We start from the raw sequence: 18196 nt of genomic DNA on the forward strand, positions 1-18196 counted from the left end.
GGTGCAGGAACTCGATTAAAAGTGGTCCATGACAATCGAAGAAAAATGAAAGCATAACTTTCTGAGCAGTTATCGTTGCTTTCGATTTCCGTGGTGGAGGAGATGAGCTGTGTATAGTGGTGGCACCAGGTCTCGTCGCCTGCAACGATACGATCCAGAAATGCAGGATTCTCCTCATAACAGATCAAGTGCTGGAGATAGAAGCCCATTCGTCGTTTCTGATGATCAAGGGTCAGGTGTTTTGGTACCTATGCCGAACACATTTTGCTGTAACCCAGGTGTTTGTGGATAATGATGTTAACTGTTCCTTTACTCAGGCTGAGTTCGTGATTGATTTCATGGGTCGTAACCTGTCGTTTTGCTTGGATCATTTCATTAATGGAGGCAATGGAATCATTGGTAATTACTTTGTTTGCTTGGCCCAGTCTCGGCAGAACTGATATAGTTTGCCACCCTTCAAGGAAACTTTTACACCATTTGTTTACAGCCATACGACCTAAACAGTGGTTGCCATACACTGTCACCATTCTTCGATAGATGTCCGCATTCCGCTCATCTTTTGCAACCAGAAACCGTCCATGGACACATCCATGGACAGCACGACTTTCCTTTAGCACAATTTAATGTCCTACAAACATGTTTCACAGTTAAACGCCGTCTGAGATGCATACATCATAACACCTTTTATATAATTGTGCAGTGGCGCTGCTATCGATGCATTCATTCTGACGTTATCGCGCGTGTCCATTTTTCATTTGAGCAACCCTTATATTTATTTTTTAATTGTAATTTCTTTCAAGTTCTAGTGTATTATGTAGGAGATTTCATATTGCATTTTGGGAAGTGTCCATACAATCCTTCAACTTACTTGTAAAAATTGGATGTATTTGTGTAGGATACATATGAGTCTTAATCTGTGTTTCTTGAACATCTTGTAGAATGCAGGACATCACCATTTGTAATTTGCGGGTACTTAGTGTTATAATTTGGTTTGTGTAGAAATGGAAGATGTACATGTATTGTGGAAGAGAATTATTTTCGAGGTAATCACAGCCCACATAACTATTTGTAATCTTGTAAATATTTGAAGTGGGAAAAAGCGCTTTAACAAATTTATTTATCTTGTTTTCTTACATCCTAAAATAGCATAAGGCATCATATATCCTTTGAAAAGCTGCAGAATTGATCAAATGACTACTAAAGTAGAGGTTCAATATTTTTTTTTTATTTAAACTTTTATTGTTACTTATTTAAACTTAGATTATTATTATTATGCTATTGAACTTGCACTATTTCATGTTTTGAATAATATAAACACACGCCCGCACATGCATATATATATATATATATAACATATACATAATTTTAGGTTCCTTTACCTCTTGCGCCTCAGCATTGTCGCCTTGGCGTATTGCTGCCTTATCCTCTCATGGTGTATCAAGCTCACCGCCACTACCACCATTGGATCAGCCTTTAGATTTGAGCATTAGTTCAATGAGACAGCTTTCTAATCAGTCAGTGTTATGCTCTTCTGGAAAAATTCAGCAATCCAGTCGCACCTTGAATTGCACTGATGATGATGAAACATGCACAAATTCTGTTTTAAAAGTACCTCAGATTCCTTTAAAACCTGGGTAAGAAAATATATTCAGTTTTAGAAGCTGTAATTTCTAAGCTATGCTAGTTATTTGTGTTTTTATTTTTAAGACATGATATTAAAGTTTTTTTCATGTTGATCCTCTGAGCTGCAAGACCAGCTTTCCCAGTCATGAGATTTTTTGGGACTTAGTATATATTAGCTTATAATTTAAAATATTTTGCTTACTTCTTTTAATATTGTAAATGTCATCTTGATGAATGTAAGTTTATGGAAATATAGACTAAAATAAGTAATTATACACATTTAGCTAATAAATGCTCTTTAAGTACAGATCTTAATGACAGATTCAAAACCTCGCACCATCTGAGGGTTAATGAGTTAAACGGGAACAGTCTCAATTGTAATGTGAGCTTGTATGTACTTAGTTATCTAGTTACACAAAAGAATATTTGCATGCTATTTTAACCAGCAAAATGCAAATTAATTATCATTTCCTATCTATTAACACTTTGAACATCGGTGTCACATTTGTGCCATTTATATGCTGGTAATGCCATCGCTCTAATGGCAACTAAAGTTCGGTACCACCCATTTATTTAACTGCTGAACGGTTGCAGCTATATTCATAAAATTGGTGTCTTGGTATAGTAAAATAGGTATTTGATGAGATAGCATATAGCCCCTCTATCTCGAAAACAATACGAGATAGGAAGAAAAAGTGAAATGCAAAGTTGTAGAGCATTGTTGATTTAGTACGAATAGGCACCTTGTGGATATGATTAGTAAACCCAGAAGGCTTAAAATGCACATTTGTTTCTTCGCGATTTCCAAAACTGTGATGTCACGAAACTTGAACAAAAGGAGGAAAGATTTTTTTTTGGATGAAAAACATGCCCATATCGTGGTACAGTGATGTTGCTTGTAATTCACATTCAAGAGAACTGTGGTTCAAACCTCACGAGGTGCATCCTTGTACAGATTGTCTTTACAAGCATAGACAACATACAGATTGTGCATAATTGTGTTGCACAGCTCATCAACTCAATGCAACTTGAGCTTGGTGTGCGAATTTGTGCAGTATGCAAATAATTATGAAAGGTCACACCTGTTCACCTGAAGCAGCTGTGAAAGAGATATCTCCTAGAGAGTGTAAAACATCGAAAATAAAAATAGCTTGTGATAACTATGTTGTTTTTGTGTCTTTTTAAGATCATTTTGTGATGTCACAGTTTTGGAAATCGCGAACAAACAAATGTGCGTTTATAACTTCCTATTCTTAACATTCATGTCCACAAGTTTCATGTTTGTGTCTTTTTGTACTAAATCGACAGTACTCTGCAACTGTGTAATTCACTTTTTCTTGCTATTTCATATTGTTTATGAGGTAGGCATGCTAACTCTGCTGCTTTCCACCAGGGGGTGCTGAAAGCCATCTTATCTAGTAGCGCATATCGACTTTACTATACCTAGACACCACCTTTATGATTATATCCACAGCCGTTCAGCAGTTAAATGTGTGTTAAATGTGTGAGCACCCTGTTTATTACAATGAGTAGGTTTGTATTATTTTATAAACTACTTTTTAGCCATTAGCATTAGAAGGTAAATGATTTTAAAAAATATTGACATTCTGATTATATATTTGTTCTAAGTAATGAGTGATTATTTCTAAGGATGGTGAAAGTAGTGCTAATTCCTATAAAATAGCGCTATACTGTCCATTACAAGTGCACTAAAAATGCCATTGATGCAGAAGATTTCGGAAGCCTTTCATTTGATTATGTGGAAAATAGCAACTGTTTCATATGCCAAACAATTTAGAAGGAAATGACATTAATCAGAACATGCCACATATATAAGAAAAGCCTTCAGTAATTTCATTCATACCCATTTGCTGAAAGTTTCTGAAGCAGGTACATGTAAAAGAGTGTTAAATTTGATGTGTAAATGAAATAAAGATTTCTTTAACTCTTGTAATATTTAGAGAAGTGTGTTGCAGTCTACAGTTAAAATTTTGTGTTATGGCTTCTGGAATTAAAGTATGTTGTTATATGATGTAGAATATGGTTATATGTAATCATGTAGTTTGGTTTGCTTTGAACAGTTCTAAGTACTGTTTACTTTTTTTAACAATATAGTTTCAAGTTCTAAACAAATTTAAGCACTGAATTACTCCACATGAAACAGTTGTGCCGGAGTTGTAGCTTACTCTAATAAGACAGGAGATCTCTGATATTACTAACTGGCAACTTTAATACTTATGCACTTTTAAAAGCAAGGCAAATTTAAATCTTTTTTCCATGCCCAAAAATTTCCTCTTTTCCAATTTTTATACTATTTATTGTATGCTGTGAAAAAATAAGAAATAAACACTAGCATAAACAGTTTATGAATGAGATCAATCATCTGTTGCATCATAAGTCCCAAATCGAGCTTTATGACGTATTAAACTATGCGGAGGAAGGATAAAATTAACAGTCCAGAGAAGATCTATTATTTTTTCCAACTGAAGTGAGAAAGGGAAATGCAACTTCTTGATTTGTTTAGTGCAGGAATGGGCAGACTTTTCCAGGGTATGGGCTACTTCTAATTTTTTAAAGGTGTTGCATTCTTCCCAGTGGCATAGGTGTCTTGAGCTGAAGAAAAAAAAGGTCTACAATATTTATTACAACTTAATACTAAATATGGAATATGCAGTTACCTATCTAACCCTACCTAAAAGAACTTACTCTTTTAAAACAAAACGCAAGATACAGACTACAGAGGTAATATTAATCCCCACAAATATAATAATTTCAAATGATACATTTATTTTCAAAGTACATTAAAAAAATAAATCATTTTCATCTAAAGTTAGCTCATGTAGTTATAGTTAGTAAAAGACTTAGTCTGCACACTGTCCGCCAAACTTGGATATCTCAGTATATAATTACTAACTGGATTCTAAGTGATCGTCTGTGAGACAGGAACAATATAATTATTGTTGAAAATGCAGATTTACACAGATAGGTAGAGCCAGAGAATGATGTTAAATGAAATGCCACTTTTTAAAATTAGGATACTTTACTTCCTCCATTAGATTCCAAAAATTATTCTTAGGTTTTTGAACTGCATGCTTTTAAAAGTATGTCTTTTAAAGAAGAAAGCTTCATTTTCCTCAAGAGATAAAGAGAATATATAATTTATATTTTCAGTTATTTCTTCCACATCAACATTGCCAAATTAGTAACACATGAATGTAACAATTAGTCCTAGTCTAGTAAGTTCTTGAAAACATATCTCAACTTAGGAGTGAAGTTTTATTATTTTATCGTAATTTCTCTTTAATTAATGTACCTTCGTCTTTAAAAAACTCATTGGAAATATTTTTGAAATTTTTTAGTTCATTCTTCATCAATTGGGAAGATGTTAGCTTTAACTTTTTTTTGAAAGTACTAACAAGTCCAATCAATTGTACTATTGTTTGATTTTTTTCCCTTGCAATTGCAAATTAATTTTAAGGTGGCTTGTTATATCAACAGCTAAAGCTAAATCCATCAACCAAACATTATCACCAAGTTCAACATATGCTTTATCATTTGACTCCAAAAAATCTTTTCCCTCTTGTAGTAGGTCCCTGAATCTTTGTAAAAATATGCTCCAACTTAAGCAGTGAACATCTGCATTGTATAACTATTCCTCCATTATCAGATTCGTTTTGTTCTAGTTGGGCCTGAAACATTCTAGTCTGAAGACTGCTTCCTCAAATTGAGTTCACAGTTTTCATGCAGATTCCCAGTACATGATGCATATTTAGAATTTTACAACAGAAGGCCTGTTAGTGAATAATGCAATGATAAAAAAGGAAATACGGTAATCATCGTCTCTGATACACATAGCGAAAAATCCATTGGCTGTGCCGGGCAGTCACAGGGCCTCATCAGTTGTCATCGATACAACTTTATAAGTTGGAATTTTTTCTCCTCTCTGTATTTTTTTAAGGTGCAGGAAACATCTTCACCTCGTGTTTTCTTCTCTAGAGGTAATATTGTTAATAAGTCTTCGTTTACACTTATATCCTTAAAAATTATTTTTATAAAAGTGTAAATTTGAGAAATATCAACCATGTCTCTAGATTCATCAAATTGATTATTGATTATAGACATACAAAAACTTAATATTCCTCAAAAGTACACTGCTCAAAAAAAAAAAAAAATGGGGCAGTCCTATATCTCCCGATCTACTGGGCCGATTGACAAAATTCAAACTGCGTTCTTCATGTCTCGAAAGCGCGACTTAGGGTATATATTAGATTTATATATAGCACTATTCTAACATAGGTATTTTGACACAAAATCGGACTTTTTCTGAAATAACATACCAATTTTTTTACATATTACGATTCTAAAACTGGCTCGCATACACGTTACACATGGGGTAAACCACGAAAACGTCCATGCAGCCAGCCCGTTTGCGGGATTTGAACCTCGGACCGAACTACCAGAGTTCAGCAACTTTACCGCTCGGCCGCTGTTTCATCAGGAGGAAAAAAAAACGCCTTTAGGTGACATTCACATACATTACTGGATAAACTCCTGAATCTTCAAATAATTCGACTGAGAAAATCATGGGATTCTCCATTTATGGTACGATATGATGTTCTATAACATAATTTAAATTTATACAACCATATAGTCTAAAACCAGTCGCTCTTCACTTTAATCTGCAATGATATCGTTTTTGTCTTTTCTGATAACACAAGCTCAATTGATGGTATTTGCTGGTCTACACGCCCAAGTGTTTTCTCTTTGAACGCGTAAATTCTTTGAAGTAACCTGAAAGTATATTCAAAAGCATCCAACTTTTTGAAACATCTTGGTATGTCTGACAGCCAAATTTCCCTGCAAATGTTTGCTTTCTTTTCTCCCTAATTTTCTTCGTTCCTTCTACAGTTACTTTAAGTGCTCACACAAGAAAATTAAGATTTTTCGATTGCTAGATTTTCATAAATTTTGCATGCTTGTCAATTTTTTAAAATATCAAATGCATCAACTGTGTTTCAGCTGAAGACAGCTTTTCATTTTCTAGACATCTTAACTATAAACAAAGTATAGAGCAAAGTCCAAAGGATAAATATTTTAATTAAAAGAGTTTTTGCTAAATGACAAAGAAATAAAACAGTCCAGCAGTGTTTATTCTTCACCACCAAGTGACCCGATTCTTATATCGGCTGAAACAATCTAAATCATATTAAAGATCATGTTTTTTTATACAATCTATAACGCAAGGGAAAAATTAGCTTCTTAAAACATTTTTCCAAGAAGATTAATATAAAAGATTATATTTATATATATATTTTTAAAGCTGGGACTTGAACCAAACTGTCAAACTTTTAAAGTTTAATCTACATAGTGGTTATAATTAAAGTTCCAATTTGAAATGGTCATAAAAGGAAAACTACCGGACCAAATGTTATCAAACTTGGGAATCGTGTAAAGGAGGTTATGAGAATTTATTTTCCGCGGAAAAAAAGAGTTCAAAAACTCACCACCAGGTGGAAAATGGCGCTGTATACAATATTGTTAAATGAAATAAGACACGAAAACATCTGTTTAAAATTCGTTTAATATTTTCCGAAATGTGTTACAAAGCAGGTTCAATGTAGAGTCCAGCATTTTCCGAAAGTAAGTTAAAACCTGTTACTGCATTCTCGACAGCAGCTCTTAGCATATCAGGAGGAATGTTACGGACATGTCAGTGTATCACATTTTTCATTTCTGCCAAATTGTTTAGATTATCACCATAAACAGTGCTTTTGAGATAATCCCATAGCCAAGAGTCACAGAGGTTGAGGTCCTGGTGGGAAGACGGGAAGTGTTGGCCTATAAGACTTTCATTCGTGAAATGTTCCCTAAGTAATTGTGCGACACACGTGAGGTGGGGCCCAGCCCTGCATAAAAATCATAGTATCTAAAATGCCACGTTACTGCAGTTCATGTATCACGAAACATTTTAACATTGACTCTAAGTGAGCTGCAATCACAGTGGTCCAGCTGTCGACTGCTCTTCATTGAAAATGGTTCAGTTATAATACTAGCTGTCATTCAACACTAAACGTGTGGAATGACTGCTATGCAATCGAATGCAGTAGGAGAATGCAATGGAACTAGATAGATAACATGAGAGATTTCTTTGGCCCAAATCGATTAAAAGCGTTTTGAATCAGTATCTTTATGTTTTAGGGCCGAATTCAGGCTTCAAAAATTGCAAATTAGCGATCTGGAAGAAATGTGCGAGTGATTTGCGATCTCACATTTTCTAATCGCTAATTCGTGGTTTTCACAGACGAATTTCTTCCTTACACGGATGGCGCACTCGACTTTAACGCCTTTAAATGATAATTTGCTTACTTCAAAGTTTCTTAAGGGTATACAGCATATTAAACACGTGTAACAAAAGGTTAAGTTAGATTCCGACCCATATTTTGTTTAACAATATTGCATACAGCGCCATTTTCCCCTGGTGGTGAGGTTTCCAACTTTCTTTTTTTCGCGGAAAATAAATTCCCATGACATCCTTTACACGGTTACAAAGTTTGATAACATTTGATCTAGTAGTTTTCCTTTTATGACCGTTTCAAAGTGAAATTTTAATTATAAAATTTCACTTTGAAATATTATTAAATTTGTATTATTAAATTTTAATTTGAAGCTATGCGTTATATGTATACCATGCGTAAGATTTTCGCTTTTATGGAAAAAATAAAGAATCGAAGCAAATATACTTAGGATATTAGACAAAACTGAAAAAATTTCCCCTCCCTCCGAAAATAAAATATTGAAACTTTGACCATGAATTTATTGAATTATCGAAATATTCAATTTGACTTATCTTCCAAGTCCTAGTTCCGACAACAATTCCGTCAAAAATTCCGAATTACTGAAGCTGAAGTAAAAGGTTTAGTATATATTCACTGTATGTTAATAAAGTAATAAGAGTGTAACAAAAAATAGATTATAGAATTTACGCTGATGCAACTATTTGTCTGAATGCACAACATGTAATGGAAGAAAAGGCTTGTAGAGATCTGTTTTTGACATGCCTCTAAAAGTAGATGTCATACTCCTTTTGTCTCTTCAATGTCAAAAAACATTCCTTTGAGAGGCCTTTAGTTTTGGGGAGGAAAAAATCATAAGAAGACAAATTTGAAGAACATGCAGGACAATTGAGTACACATACTTATTTTCGGAGCACAAGCGGTTCTCCGATTGGTTATTGAATAATGAAAAGATGCATTGTCATGCAATACAAAACATTTGGAATACGTTTTCTGACTAAAAACGTAAGATTAAAAGTCATCTGCTTAATTCACAGCCATTTACAAGTCAACTACTCGGGCAATTGCAGAATCGTTTTGATCCTAAGCTTGTAAGACAAACGTAATATCACTGGATTTAAACACTTCTTTAATCTTCCGAGAACGTTCCTTCTTTAGCTCATATTCCAAGAATATTAAGTGAATACAATTATTGCAAAAGAAATTGAATATTCATTTGCACTACGGCTTAATAGTTTACTAAGTTAACAAAACTTAAATTCTGCGTTTTATGTCTAAGAATACAACAATATTTTAAATATTTACAAATAAAATATTAAATTGGAGATTTAATTGGAGCCTCACCAGTTGACTAGCATTTGAAGATTGTTAAATACTAATTGTTTGTTGCGAAGTCTAACCCAGGCTTGCATGGTTGGTTTTCGTAGTTTTCTAGGTTCTCTTTACAAAGGTTCTCTATGAAAGCATCTTAATCAAATAGCTCCCATGTTCTTTCTATGTTCAAATAACCAACTAACCTAGTTTAAGCGCGATTTCCAAGGAAAGTTACTAGCGAAACCCGAATACTCATTAAAAATCATGTAGCTTGCCAATCGGGAGTAACATGAAAGATACGGCTCCAATAATTGAATTGCTGTTACGGTACGCTGTTTCTAAACTTAGATGGTCATTCCTTAATTAAATAGCCCATCAGCGGCCGAGCGGTAAAGATACTGATCATTGGTAGTTCGGTCCGAGGTTCGAATCTCGCGAACGGGCTGGCCGCATCGGCGTTTTCGTGGTTTTCCCCATGTATAACGTGTATACGAGCCAGTTTACCTTAGAAAGTGCTCCACGAAGGCATCCCTCCCTTTAGGCAGATAGCCCTCGTGTGCTTTGCCATAATTAAATAATCCAATCCAATCCTTAATTAAATATAATTGGTTTGTAACTTCTACTGGAACTGACGGTAAGAATTGAAGTGCAAATAAATAATATCGTGTGCAATCATGATTAATATAAAATTAAAAATATTTGCATAAAAAAATATTTGCATTCAGACAGAAAGTTCTTTGAAATATTTGCAGTTACTTTATAAGAAGGATTTAGTGATAACCGTAATAATTACTAATTATATTACTGATGATTAGGATTCAGTTCTTGACAATTACATTCTAAATTAGAATTTTAAGGATATAATGAAAATATGCTACGCACAAAAATACATTTTAGGATAAAAATGAGTTGGTTTTTTATGTTTTAAAATTTCTTAAATTCATTTAATAAACATCGTATCCTCGTTGTTAATTGAATCCTGAATGTTGGGTGGCGTTTATAGAATTATTCTTACTTGTCCACAGAATCTGCTGACTTATCCAGCCATTAAGTAGCTGCAGATCATTTCTACATAACCATTGAACTTCCATTAATTCAATCTCTAGAAGGCCGTATGTTTATATCATAATTTGACTTTTATAAAAATGATTATTCTAAATATTATGTTTCTATAAAAATATACTGTGCTTTAAAAATGTGGATGATAGTATCAGCAGCTCTTTCAGCCACTTCAAAAGCAACAGTTTGTTTAGAAATAAATTATGCAGTTAATGTCATAAAATTCAAATAAATATCAAACGAAAATTCTCAGTTTTAGACAATTCGATTTAAACGAAGTAAAAGTAGCAGACGATAAAACGCCGAAGGTAAAAATTTACTCTTATTTTTTTTAAAAAAAAGAAGATAGAGAGAAATTAAAAAAAAAATAGTTAAAAATTTGAATAATATCATCTGTAATTTAAAAAAAATAGCTTTTCATATAGTATTAATAAATATTTATTATGCTTCAATTAGGGAAAAAATGTTATATAATTAATTCTCCGTAAAATCTTACTTGAAATTTAAGGTTAAAAATAGCTGTGGCAATTCACTGTAACAAAAATCCATAGACCACATTTGGCGTTATTATCGCTCAAAAAAAGATGCCAAATTTCAAAACTCGAAATTATGTAAATTCGTGTATATCTTAGAAAATTTTGAATAAAAAAAGTCTAATTGTTTGCAGATATGCTTAAAAATACACCTACTTTAAGATGATGGTAAAAATCTTATAGGTTATAATTCAAAATTTTTTTTGAAAAATTTATAAAAATTATTTAAAAATAGAAATTTAAAAAATAAAACACAAAAAATGGATAAATTTTATTTGGAATGAACCTAAATTTTGAAATGTGAGAGAAAAAATCAAAAATATTTAATAAAAAAAAAGAGATATTAATAAATATTTACCAAATTCAATTAACATTGAGGAGCTAAAATTTTGAGAGCTAATATTTTAAAAACTACTCTTACGATTTTTACAAAACTTAGTATTCTGGCATAATTTGAGACGTAGAATCGAAATATGGAAAAAAATTGGTATGTTATTTCAGAAAAAGTCCGATTTTGTGTCAAAATACCTATGTTAGAATAGTGCTGTATATAAATCTAATCCTAAGTCGCGCTTTCGAGACATGAAAAACGCAATTTGAATTTTGCCAATCGGCCCAGTAGAACAAGAGATATAGCACTGTTCCTTTTTTTTTTTTTTTTTTTTTTTTTGAGCAGTGTACATACTTTCCACATCAATACACTTTTGCCAGCGCGATGCCCATTTTGTGTATACCGTTTGAAAATCCTCAGCCGGGATATCATTTAGAAGAGCCATCATGGTTGCTTGGGTGTTCTCCACAGTGCCCAAATGATGTCCTTTAAGCACCCGTTTCAATCAAGAGAACAAAATGAAGTCCATGGGACTGTAGAGTGGGTGAGGAACCATCGCTACGCGATCTGGGTCACATAGGATGTCACAACAAAGGCATTGTGAGAGGACACATTGTCATGATACAGTTTCCATGATCCTTGGAGCTCCTTTCGGACTCTGGTGACCTAACATTCAACCTCTAAAGTGTTTCCTTGAAATATAGAGCAGTGAGTCTGGTCAGCAGGTCCAAAATCGTGGTGCAGGATTCCTTTGGCTTAAAAAAACAATGACCATGGACTTTGGATTTGTTGGCTTTGGTGCAATCGCAAAAGCATACTTTGTTTTAAATGAATGCCAGGACTAATGTAAAGCAAAACTAATCTTTATTTCATGACTTTAAATAAAATAAACTAGGCTTTAACAGTAGCCTTAACATTTAAAAACAACAAAGGAGGAAACAAAAAGCCAGCAAACTCCCTCGTGAGCACGAACACCAAGTATATAAACATTGGCAAACCCACAGATACTACGTCATCGGCCAATCAGGGGCCACCACATTAGTTAATCACCGATTGGCTTCTAAACTAAATTTGCATGAGGAAAACTATGGAACGTTAAGTCAGCAAGTATCCGAAACGGTGCATTTAGTGGGCACATGCTGTTGTTGCAAGCACATATCGAATGTGGTGTATGGATGGTGAAACAAGTCCTTGACCAGCAGTGTGTTGTTGACAGTGCATTGATTCCAGCAGTGATTGCTACACATTGTTCACCATGACTGAACAGCTACAGCAGCCAAAATTACCAACTACAACGGTGGCGACCCAGACAGTGTTTCTCAACACACTGTGCAGTGTACATTGCTGCGGATAGAGGCCGAAGCATGTAACTTCACTGATGGCACGTCATCGCCAGCTGCTGCTGCTGCAATGGGCCAAGAAACATCAGAATTGGACATTAGAAGAATGGAAGAAGGTTGCATGTCTTGACGAATCATATATTGATGGACGTGTGTTAATATGCCGATTTCCCAATCAAACTCTGGCTGCTGGATACACAGTTGGACAGAGAAGCTGGTAGCGGGAGTAATATGGTGTGGGCAATGTTTTCATGGAGCACATTAGGATCTATAATCCCCACAGAAAAATCCCTGATGTCTGCGTGCTGTGTGAACATTGTTGTAGACCAGGTTCACCCATTCGTGATAACAGTATTTCCGGCAGTTGATGGTGTTAACCAGCAGGATAATGCACCATGTCATAAGGGTCAGATCGTCAGGGAGTGGTTCGAGGGACATTCCAGTGACTTTCAAGTCATGTCTTGGCCTCCAAATTCACCTGACATTAATCCAGTAGAACATTTGTGGTCCCACCTAAAGAACCAAATTCGTGCTGCCACACTACCTCTTCACAATGGGCAGGAATTGCAGGACCAGTTGGTGAGCACTTGGTACCAGATACCTCAGACTACATATCAGCACCTTGTGGAGTTAATGCCACGCTGGGTGCTAGCAGTTTTGAGCCCTAAAGTGAGCCCCCTACACATTATTAATATGGTGGTCATAATGTAATGGCTCTTAGGTGTATATACAGTTTTTCTTTTACAACAAATTAAGTAATTTGGAATCATCTCAACATGTACTGAATGGTCTCCGTCTTTTAGAGAACAGATCTCTTAGAGAATAACATAATTATCAGATCATGTTTATTCATATTCTCGGAGCACATTCAGAACTATGGGCTAAAGGAGGTGGCTGCATATAAGGGTTCACTGAATTTTGATTTTCATACCTACAGCTATTAAAAGAAATGAAATTGGGACTTTTCTGTAGTTCTACTACATTACAGATATTAAACTACTATAAAGGGTTCTTCTGAAAGTTTAAACATAAATACTTAAAGGTAAATAAATGTTAAAATTCCGCATTTTAATTGATGTTCCAGTGAAAACATTCAATACAATGAGGTTTATCTTCTTTGGAAACAATTTAAAACAGGCAAGAACAATTTACTTCTGAAAAAGGAGATAAAACAGGAGCCCTGAATACTATTTTGTCATTTTCTTCAAAATTTTGAAATAATTCTGGTTGTGTACTGTCAATGTTAATGATGCAAAAATTTCAATTAAATGCAATTTTCCGTCTTTTTAAGAAGTCAGGTACATGTGCATTTAAGAAAAGGATAGTCCTGAGATCATATTTCCAACATGAATTTGTTATTCCATTTGCTTTACTAACAAAATTTCATGGTATAAATATTTAAAACAAAAAACAGCAAAATAGTTACACCTTTACTTAAAATTAAATAATTAAATTCATTCCGTTCATTAAGATGTTTCAGTGGTACTAGCATGAGCTGTATTATCCTTGTAGAAAGCATTTTGCCAGCCATGTACCACCAAATCCTATAAAAAAATTTATCTGGAAGACAGTGTGCTGTGTGTTGCTCCAAGAAAGATAAAAATAAAATACATAAAGGTATTTGCATTTAATGTGAAGAGTGTAAAAGTAGATTATGTTTGGAGCCAAGCTTCAAAGTTTATCATATGCAAAAAATATCTGCATCATCATAAGTTAATAATACTAAATAAATAAAAATGGTGCTGGCTTTATTTCTTAGATCAATATAAACAATTTTACATATTTATAAATAATTAAAACTTTTATCATTTTAAATATTTCTTCTTTATTATGTATGTAGTTTAAAGTAAAATTAATTTTTCATGTTTACAAATTTTAGTTAAAAGTTAAAATTATCTAAAATTAAAAATATCGCGTGCACTTTGAACTTCCAAATTATGCCCATTGAAATCATGTTCATGTTACACAGAATTTCAAACCTAAAAAATGTGATTAAAATCTTTATATTATTTAAAAATTGTTGATAAAGGTGTAAATAGTAATAAATGAATAAAGTAATAACTGAGAGAAAATATGAAAGAATCATCCCATATTTCAAAACCGGAAAGCATGAGAAACTGGCCCTAAACAGAGGGTTAATGCTTGAGTTGTAAATGTAGATGAACTGATTAACAAAATGTGTTTCATAAACATAGTTGGATATATGAAAGAAGCATAGAATGGTATAAATTTTAAAAATGAATTATTTGAGAAATTCTTTTCTGCTTTGGTTTCTCTGTGTCAATGAAATGTTTGTACATTTCATCAGTTATGAGGAACACGTTGTACAAAAATGTCATGTAATGAATTTTATTCAGCCAGCCATTCGGTTCACTATTAAAACAGAACCAGTTAATACCCTTCCCTTCGATGATATTTTAATTATCTGTAATACTGTTGTTTATTTTGAGCACTATAGCAAAAATTAGCTTCTGTTTTACTTTTATGTATATCATGCTATCAAGGTTTGTTCTTTAGAATCTTTTTCAGGAATTTAATTATTTGAAATTAATGGCCATTCATGGAGATTTTCTGTTGGAGTTACTGATAAAAATCTGGGAAAAAAAATTCATCATCATAAAATACATTCTGCTGTTAGAAATAACCATTATGATCTTATTACCACCCCATTTTATATGTTATTTACTTCCATTTTATACGATGTTACAAACCTGCTGAAATTCTCCAAAAGTTCATCTTTCAGGCCACTTTTAAACCTATCAGTGAAAATAAAATCTATTGTTTAGTGTTCAAAGATCTCTTCTCTGGCTCATTCTAGAGCATTCTGTAGCATATTTTTATCAGATGGCTTTACATATATTGCTCCTAGAAAGATAAGTTTGTAAAGGAAAAATTAAACAGTACTTCTGTAGATAATCATGTCTAGTCACTTAACCACAATTTTGACTTTGTTTTTGTGAATGCTCTTCTACAAAGCTTCAGTTGGTGAATTGGGTTTTCTTTGAAGTCTTTCTATTTAGTTCGTGGCATTGATTCTAATGCAGTTCTTCCTAACTCTCAAAATTCTAAATTCTTTCATTTTCTCAGGAGATGGCATTGCACATCTTCTTTGCTTCTCCTGCTTTGGAAATATTTTTTGCTCCTAGCATATTTCACATTACCCTCAAAATCCATAGGATTTTATTCAAAATCCGCACTAATGTTGCTTTTTTGCCTGATTTTAAATATGTGGCTTTCTTTAGCAATAATTGATCTACAAGAAACTTGTGATAGTTGTTTAATTCTTTTTTATTATTATTATTTTAATTATTTATTTTTAAGACTAGTTCGAACATGGAAAAGGTCATACTCATTGACATTTTTTTCTATGGGAAAATGGAGGAAAGAATGTGTGTTTATGAATATAAAATGATAAGTTATATTTGTTTAGAGGACTGCTTCATTTCATTCATTTTTTAAACTGTCGCCATAGATCTGCAACTTTAAAAGAGCTTCATGCAATCTTTTTTAATAGCCAAGTATATTTTTACTTTGCATTTATACTGGGTTTTATGGGTCTTTCAGCATATTTATTTAAAGAGGTATACAGTACAAAGTCTAAAATCCAGATGTCCAACATCCGGAATGATCTAAAATCCGGACCTCAAAACCACATTTTTCTCGTAGGCTTTATGCATGCACATTTGATTTCCCCCTCTGCCCATAATAAAACATCTGGAGAGTCCTGATTCTTAATTTCACTTCGACACTAAATAAGATACCTTGTTATTGAAGAAACAATAGAAACAATCATGTTAGCATAAATTTGTACGATCAGTAATTTGGCTCCGTTGATGCGTATCTGCTTGGCACACATCTCGAACCAAAGATACGTCATTGATCTGACACCAATCTGGCGAATCATTGTTCATTATACTTTCCTTTTATCACCACATGTTTATCAACACGAAAACTTGAGTAATGACTCAATTAGCGATGCCTAAACATTTTTTTTATTTATTTATTTTAGTAATTGAAAAATAAAGGAGTAACCTCTTATGTTGACATTACGCTTAGCGATGATTACAAATTTAAGTTAAATGTGCTAAAAAATGTTGATGAGAAAAAATTTAACAAAAATATTTTTGTATATGCTAAAAATAGATCCAAAGATTACATTTAGGGCTATTTGAATTAAGAATAACTGCTTTATTATTCACATAAACCCAGAACCAGCACCAGGGCTCGTATGACCGCACCGGGTCAACAAATTAGGACCCACGGAGACCAGGCGGTAAGATATCTAGCACCGGCCCTCAATAAGACTGAAGTATTTATTCAGAACTCTGATAAGCCTTGCAAGACATAGACATAAGTATCATAAGTAACTAAACTAATACAATTCAGGTTAATTGTCTCAGTGCAGGATAGAAGCAAGATAAAATTTAATGGAACAACTTGTCATTAGTCACCAAGCTCATGATGCATAGCCAAATAGGTGTAGTGAACGATAGCTAAATTTGATGATGATAGTCATGAATTTTAAAGGTTTTCAGATTCTTTTCTTCTAATGTTAATTTTTAATATCCTCTTCTCATTCTAGCCGTTTCAAAAAGGAAGCATCTTTATTTCTTTTCAGCAAAACATCACATGCCAAAACTTGAACGCTCATATTCTGTTCTTTTAAAGTATGAGGTACCCATACATTATGGAAACCTACATACACAATCCTCTTGAAATTATCACTTTTGGGGAGTATTTAGTTCTGATAAGTTCCCGAACAATTTTCAGCAGTAACTTCTTTTAATGGATCCTTGTTTACTGAGGTTTTTTTTTTTTTTTTTTTTTTTTTTTTTTTTTTTTTGGTTTATTAGATTATGGCAAAGCACTAGAGGGCTATCTCCCTTAAGGGAGGGATGCCTTTGTGGAGGACTTTTTAAGGGAAACTGTCTCATATACACGTTACACATGGGGAAAACCACGAAAACGCCCATGCAGCCAGCCCGTTCGCGAGATTCGAACCTCGGACCAAACTACCAGTGTTCAGCGACGTTACCTCTCGGCCGCTGGTGGGCCCCCTTGTTTACTGAGCGTCCAGGGCAGGCATCATCTTCAAGGCTGAAATTTCCACCCTTAAACTTCTCAAACCACCTTTAAAGTGTGCCATCAGAAACAGGTCTTTGTTAAAAAAACTTATGAGCAGACTGAATAAATAGCATTTTTCCTTTCTTAAAACATTATATGATTTAAAAAAAAAAAAAAAAGAACTTTTGAGTTCTACATTCTTAGCAATGCACTGGAAAAAAGATTGTAAATTTCAAAACATGCTAGAATTACACAATGGAGCAGCAAAGACTATTTAAACATCTGCTTCTGTAAATAAGTATTAGCAGCCACAAAATAATTAGAAGAAAACATCTGCAATATGCTAATAAACCTTTAAAAAATATATAAAGTCAAAAGTCTTTAATCTGGACTCATCGGGACTTCGGCGATTCTGGATTATAGATCATCAGTTTAAATCTGGTAAGATGGCATGCAGAAATTATAAAATTAAAAATATGAAACCGTAATTTATGAAATAAAGAGCAATTATGATCTAAAGGGTATCAAAATTTACCAAAAAAAAAGCTTAATATTTATTTGCTTACTTTATTAAACATTTCTTTCAACGCGCGTATGCGTAAAGCATACATTATGCATAGTCGAAATTAGAAAATTGCA

The 18196-nt window shown here is 33.4% G+C and overlaps 1 protein-coding gene across 1 annotated transcript in view; it reads left to right on the forward strand.

Annotated features, from left to right (window-relative positions):
• Eip93F (Ecdysone-induced protein 93F) overlaps positions 1-18196 on the forward strand; it is a 129293-nt gene that overhangs the window by 70788 nt on the left and 40309 nt on the right. The window contains exon 5 of the mRNA XM_035349905.2: positions 1370-1634. Within this exon, the coding sequence (XP_035205796.1) occupies positions 1370-1634 (265 nt within the window). The remainder of the gene's footprint in view (positions 1-1369; positions 1635-18196) is intronic.

Source organism: Stegodyphus dumicola, chromosome X2 (genome assembly GCF_044657685.1).
Source record: "Stegodyphus dumicola isolate Sdum_Otavi_A_Nest chromosome X2, ASM4465768v1".
Taxonomy (NCBI): Eukaryota; Metazoa; Arthropoda; class Arachnida; order Araneae; family Eresidae; genus Stegodyphus; species Stegodyphus dumicola.